This window comes from Coregonus lavaretus (assembly GCF_964263955.1).
Source record: "Coregonus lavaretus genome assembly, chromosome: 26".
NCBI lineage: Eukaryota > Metazoa > Chordata > Actinopteri > Salmoniformes > Salmonidae > Coregonus > Coregonus lavaretus.
Window position 1 is genome coordinate 22,508,602 of NC_140013.1, and position 7,293 is coordinate 22,515,894.

At 42.7% G+C, this 7,293-nt stretch overlaps 1 protein-coding gene across 1 annotated transcript; it reads left to right on the forward strand.

Moving 5' to 3' along the window:
• The first annotated feature begins 3,796 nt into the window (after positions 1-3,796).
• On the forward strand, positions 3,797-6,631 carry LOC311101615 (general transcription factor II-I repeat domain-containing protein 2-like). The gene is made up of 2 exons (XM_084142741.1): positions 3,797-5,734; positions 5,915-6,631. Exon 1 carries the CDS (start codon positions 3,910-3,912, stop codon positions 5,719-5,721), a length of 1,812 nt encoding a protein of 603 aa, XP_083998867.1. The 5' UTR covers positions 3,797-3,909; the 3' UTR covers positions 5,722-5,734; positions 5,915-6,631.
• The last annotated feature ends 662 nt before the right edge of the window (positions 6,632-7,293 follow it).

The following is a 7,293-nucleotide window of genomic DNA, read 5'->3' on the forward strand; positions in this document are numbered from 1 at the left end:
TTTTTGAATGACTACCTCATCTCTGTACCAAACACATACAATTATCTGTAAGGTCCCTCAGGCGAGCAGTGAATTTCAAACAGATTCAACCACAAAGACCAGGGAGGTTTTCCAATGACTCGCGAAGAAGGGCACTTGTTGGTAGATGGGTAAAAATAAAAAAGCAGACATTGAATATCCCTTTGAGCATGGTGAAGTTATTAATTACACTTTGGATGGTGTATCAATACACCCAGTCACTACAAAGATTCACGCGTCCTTCCTAACTCAGTTGCCGGAAACCGTTACAAAGTTTAATGGCTGTGATAGGAGAAAACTGAGGATGGATCAACAACATTGTAGTTACTCCACAATACTTACCCAAATGAAAAGAGTGAAAAGAAGCAAGCCTGTACAGAATACAAATATTCCAAAACATGCATCCTGTTCGCAATATGGCACTAAAGTAAAACTGCAAAAAATGTGGCAAAGAAATGAACTTAATGTCCTGAATGCAATGTGTTATGCTTGGGGCAAATCTAACACAACACATCACTGAGTACCACTCTTCATATTTTCAACTATGGTGGTGGCTGCATCATGTTACGGGTATGCTTGTCATCGGCAAGGACTAGAGAGTTTTTTAGGATAAATATAAACGCAATAGAGCTAAGCACAGGCAAAATCCTAGACGAAAAACTGGTTCAGACCACTTTAAGCCGTACACTCCACAGAGCTGGGCTTTACGGAAGAGTGGAGAGAAAAAAGCCATTGCTTCAAGAAAAAAATAAGCAAACACGTTTGGTGTTCGCCAAAAGGCATGTGGGAGACTCCCCAAACATATGGAAGAAGGTATTCTGGTCAGATGAGACTAAAATTGAGCTTTTTGGCCATCAAGTAAAACGCTATGTCTGGCGCAAACCCAACACCTCTCATCACCCATGAGAACACCATCTCCACAGTGAAGCATGGTGGTGGCAGCATCATGCTGTGGAGATGTTTTTCATCGGCAGGGACTGGGAAACTGGTCAGAATTGAAGGAATGATGGATGGCGCTAAATACAGGGAAATTCTTGAGGGAAACCTGTTTCAGTCTTCCAGAGATTTGAGACTGGGACTGAGGTTCACCTTCCAGCAGGACAATGACCCTAAGTATACTGCTAAAGCAACACTCGAGTGGTTTAAGGGGAAACATTTAAATGTCTTGGAATGGCCTAGTCAATGCCCAGACCTAAATCCAATTGAGAATCTGTGGTATGACTTAAAGATTGCTGTACACCAGCGGAAGCCATCCAACTTTGAATGAGCTGGAGCAGTTTTGCCTTGAAGAATGGGCAGAAATCCAAGTGGCTAGATGTGCCAAGCTTATATAGACATACCCCAAGAGACTTGCAGCTGTAATTGCTGGAAAATGTGGCTCTACAAAGTATAGTTATGCACGCTCAAGTTTTCTGATTTTTTTGTCTTATTTCTTGTTTGTTTTACACACAAAAAAATATTTTGCATCTTCATGTTGTGTAAATCAAATGATACAAACCCCCAAAAAATCAATTTTAATTCCAGGTTGTAAGGCAACAAAATAGGAAAAATGCCAAGAGGGGTGAATATTTTCGCAAGCCACTGTAAATTAAATATTTCTGTATTTCATTTTCAGTACATTAGACATTTCTTCTAAAAACATGTTTTCACTTTGTCATTATGGGGTATTGTGTGTTGATGGTTGAGATATTTTTTTTAAATCCATTTTGAATTCAGGCTGTAACACAACAAAATGTGGAATAAGTCAAGGGGTATGAACACTTTCTGAAGGCGCTGTATATAATAGAACACAGAGGGTTTTCTTTAATGGAAGATTCTCTAATGTTAAACATATCAAGTGTGGTGTACCGCAGGGCAGCTCTCTTGGCCCTCTACTCTTTTCTATGTTTACTAATGACCTGCCACTGGCATTTAACAAAGCCAGTGTGTCCATGTATGCTGATGATTCAACACTATAGACTTCAACAACCACAGCTAGTGAAATCACTGCAACCTTAAACAAAGATTTGCAGTCAGTTTTAGAATGGGTGGCCAGTTATAAACGGGTCCTGAATATCTCTAAAACTAAGAGCATTCTATTTGGTACAAATCATTCCCTAAGTTATAGAACTCAGCTGAATCTGGTAATGAATGGTGTAGCTGTCAAGCAAGTTGAGGACACTAAATTACTTGGTGTTACCTTAGATTGTAAAGTGGTCAAAACATATTGATTCAATGGTTGTCAAGATGGGGAGCGGTCTCTCTGTGATAAAGAGATACTCTGCTTTTTTGACACCACACTCCACAAAGCACATCCTGCAGGCTCTAGATCAGGGTTCTTCAATTCCGGTCCTGGAGGGCAGAAACACTTCTGTTTTTTATTTCTACCTGGTAGTTAATTGCACTCACCTGGTGTCCCAGGTCTGAATTAGCCACTGTTTAGAAGGAGAGGATGAAAAACAGAGGTGTTTCGGCCCTCCAGGACCGGAATTGAAGAACCCTGCTCTAGATGTATCTTATCTTGATTATTGTGCATTCATAAGGCCAAGTGCTGCAAAGAAGGACCTAGTTCAACTGCAGCTGGCCCAGAACAGAGGAGCACATTTTGCTCTTCACTGTAATCGTAGGATTTTAACAATACTATGCCTGCCAGTCTGTCTTGGCTAAGAATTGAGGAAAGACTGATTGAATCTCTTCTTGTTTTTATAAGAAACTCGAAATAGTTTGCATAGTCAACTTACACACAACACTGACACACACACTTACCCCACCAGACATGCCACCAGGGGTCTTTTCACAGGTCAAATAAAATACAATTGTATTTGTCACATGCTTCGTAGACAACAGGTGTAGACTAACAGTGAAATGCTTACTTATGGGTCCTTTTCCAACAATGCACAGTTAAAGATAAGATTAAAAAATATATATACAGTGGGGAGAACAAGTATTTGATACACTGCCGATTTTGCAGGATTTCCTACTTACAAAGCATGTAGAGGTCTGTAATTTTTATCATAGGTACACTTCAACTGTGAGAGACGGAATAAAAAAAAAATCAAGAAAATCACATTGTATGATTTTTAAGTAATTAATTTGCATTTTATTGCATGACATAAGTATTTGATACATCAGAAAAGCAGAACTTAATATTTGGTACAGAAACCTTTGTTTGCAATTACAGAGATCATACGTTTCCTGTAGGTCTTGACCAAGTTTGCACACACTGCAGCAGGGATTTTGGCCCACTCCTACATACAGACCTTCTCCAGATCCTTCAGGTTTCAGGGCTGTCGCTGGGCAATACGGACTTTCAGCTCCCTCCAAAGATTTTCTATTGGGTTCAGGTCTGGAGACTGGCTAGGCCACTCCAGGACCTTGAGATGCTTCTTACGGAGCCACACTTTAGTTGCCCTGGCTGTGTGTTTCGGGTCGTTGTCATGCTGGAAGACCCAGCCACGACCCATCTTCAATGCTCTTACTGAGGGAAGGAGGTTGTTGGCCAAGATCTCGCGATACATGGCCCCATCCATCCTTCCCTCAATACGGTGCAGTCGTCCTGTCCCCTTTGCAGAAAAGCATCCCCAAAGAATGATGTTTCCACCTCCATGCTTCACGGTTGGGATGGTGTTCTTGGGGTTGTACTTATCCTTCTTCTTTCTCCAAACACGGCGAGTGGAGTTTAGACCAAAAAGCTCTATTTTTGTCTCATCAGACCACATGACCTTCTCCCATTCCTCCTCTGGATCATCTAGATCAGTGGTCACCAAACTACGGCCCGCGGGCCGAATACGGCCCGTCAGCACATTTGGCCCGGCCCTCTGAACAATACCAGAGACGCTATCGGATTTTTTTCCTATTTGGCCTCCAGAAAAAAAATCCTAGGCCCGGCCCTGTCAAAGAGAGAACGGAATAATGGCGAAAAGGTTAGGTAAGAGAAAAATTGATTCAGAATGCAGGGTATTTAACCTGCAGTGGACAAACGATTATTTTTTTGTTCAATGCAAAGAAAAGGCTGTTTGTCTCATCTGTCAAGAGACGGTGGCGGTATTCAAAGAATACAATCTTCGCCGACACTATGAATCCCGTCACAAAGACAAGTACGATAGCTTGCAAGGCCAAATACGAGCAGACAAACTCTCAAAGCTAAAAAGTGGACTACTATCTCAGCAGAATACATTTGTACGCCAAGCTCAGCTGAACCAGGCATCCGTTCGGGCCAGCTTTCGGGTTGCTAAACTGATAGCAAGCAGCGGTAAGCCTTTCACTGACGGAGAGTTTGTTAAGAAATGTATGGATGCTGTCGCGGAGGAGGTGTGTCCCGAGAAGAAAGATGCATTTAATGCCGTAAGTCTGTCGGCGAGTACAATCACCAGACGCGTTGAAGAAATCGGGAGTAATGTATATGCCCAGCTGCAGCAGAAGACGAAAGAATTTGACCTTTTTTCATTAGCACTGGATGAGAGCACGGACGTGCAAGACACAGCGCAACTGCTCATTTTTATTCGTGGAGTTAGCGCAAACTTTGAGATATGCGAGGAGCTGGCAGCCCTCCAAAGTCTCAAAGGGACTACAACGGGAGAGGATATTTTTGACAAAGTGTGCCAAACCATGGAGAAGTTGGACCTGGACTGGTCAAAGCTAGCTAGCATCACGACTGACGGGGCTCCTAGCATGGTGGGCGAAACCCGCGGTCTAATAGGACGCATGAACCGGGAGTTGGAAAAAAGGGGTCTCACCGCCCCGCTACGAGTCCACTGCCTAATTCACCAGCAAGCACTGTGCTGCAAAGTGTTGACGTGGGATTCTGTAATGAAGGTTGTGGTGTCGTGCATAAACTTCATCAGAGCAAAGGGACTTAAACACAGGCAGTTCCAAGAATTCCTGTCTGAACTGGAGTCTACGCACGGAGATGTGCTGTACTACACAGAGGTCCGATGGCTGAGCCGGGGCAGAGTTTTGAGGTGTTTTTACGAGCTGCTACCCGAAATTAACGCATTTCTTCATTTAAAAGACAAAACGGTCCCAGAGCTGATCGACCCAGAATGGAAATGGCACCTCGCATTTTTAACAGACGTGACAGAAATACTTAACAGCCTTAACTTGCAGCTACAAGGCGAGGGGAAACTCATTTGCGACATGTATTCACACATAAAAGCATTTGAGGTGAAATTAGCGCTGCTTTTGGAACAAGTGAAAAAGCGCAACTTCGTCCATCTTCCTGCTACCCAAAACCTGTCGACAGAGAACCCAGCGGTCCCGTTCCCAGCTGAAAAGTGCGTGGAAGCACTGGAAATGCTGAAGGCGGAGTTCGGTGTGCGATTCAGTGAACTACATGTTCATGCAAAAGAAATCCGTCTTTTTCAGAACCCCTTTGTTGCCGACATTGATGAAGCCCAGCCTTCATATCAGTTTGAGTTGGCTGAGTTACAGAACTGTGATGTTCTGAAAGACGCATTCAAGCCCAACAGTCTCATTGACTTCTATGCCGCCCTCCCAAACGACACATATCCAAACATCAAAAAACACGCAATGAAAATGTCCACAGTTTTTGGCAGCACGTATATCTGCGAGAAAACCTTTTCTCGCATGAAACTGCTGAAAACTCCGATGAGATCAAGATTGACAGATGAACATTTGCATCAGTGCTTGAGACTGGCTGTAACTAGAATGGAACCTGATATTCAACTTCTCACCAGCCAGATGCAGGCCCACAGTTCACACTGATGAACATACATAGGTAAGCTCACTTTTCTGACTTGAATGAGTCATTCTGAGCATAAACAAATATAATCATAATAAAATCTACTGGGATAAAATCCATCTTTACAACCATACTGGTAGTGAAATGTATTGTGCTGTGTAGGTGCTGTATCACTTAGTTCAGTTTCTCAACCTGCTTCCTTTGTGGTTTTCACAGGGAAGTTGATGAGAGAGAGCTGCAAACAGCGGTGTCTACAAGCCTACTGGAACCTACAAAAGGATTATAAGGAAGGAACACAAGAACTTTAAGAGACTGCTCATATGTGTCAGAGAGATTCTGCTCTGACAACTGAGCTGAACTTTTATCTGTTAAGATTGTGCATGGCACAACAGAAAGTTAATGTTCCATGGCTTTTTTTTCTATGAAGAACCCAGAGAGAGTTATTTAGTTATTATTTATTTCATAAATAGTGTTATTTATTTCCTGTTTTTTCTGTGAAGAACTCAGAGAGGGTTATTTAGTTATTATTTATTTCATTAATAGTGTTATTATTTGTTTCCTGACTTTTTTTCTGTAAAGAACCTGGAAAGGGTTATTTGGTTATGTGTGGCTTTCTGGAAAACAAAAAAAATTTTAAGCTCCCCTACGATCGTCACACTTTTTCTGTTACAAACTGACACCGGCCCCCCATCAGAGAAGGGAAAAGTTATGTGGCCCTCACAGGAAAAAGTTTGGGGACCCCTGATCTAGATGGTCATTGGCAAACTTCAGACGGGCCTGGACATGCGCTGGCTTGAGCAGGGGGACCTTGCGTGCGCTGCAGGATTTTAATCCATGGCGGCGTAGTGGGTTACTAATGGTTTTCTTTGAGACTGTGGTCCCAGCTCTCTTCAGGTCATTGACCAGGTCCTGCCGTGTAGTTCTGGGCTGATCCCTCACCTTCCTCATGATCATTGATGCCCCACGAGGTGAGATCTTGCATGGAGCCCCAGACCGAGGGTGATTGACCGTCATCTTGAACTTCTTCCATTTTCTAATAATTGCGCCAACAGTTGTTGCCTTCTCACCAAGCTGCTTGCCTATTGTCCTGTAGCCCATCCCAGTCTTGTGCAGGTCTACAATTTTATCCCTGATGTCCTTACACAGCTCTCTGGTCTTGGCCATTGTGGAGAGGTTGGAGTCTGTTTGATTGAGTGTGTGGACAGGTGTCTTTTATACAGGTAACGAGTTCAAACAGGTGCAGTTAATACAGGTAATGAGTGGAGAACAGGAGGCTTCTTAAAGAAAAACTAACAGCTCTGTGAGAGCCGGAATTCTTACTGGTTGGTAGGTGATCAAATACTTATGTCATGCAATAAAATGTAAATTAATTACTTAAAAATCATACAATGTGATTTTCTGGATTTTTGTTTTAGATTTCGTCTCTCACAGTTGAAGTGTACCTATGATAAAAATTACAGACCTCTACATGCTTTGTAAGTAGGAAAACCTGCAAAATCGGCAGTGTATGAAATACTTGTTCTCCCCACTGTAAGTGCCTGTGTCATTGGGAACACTAATAAATATTCTATGTTGCAATCTTCAGTTGGCTCCTC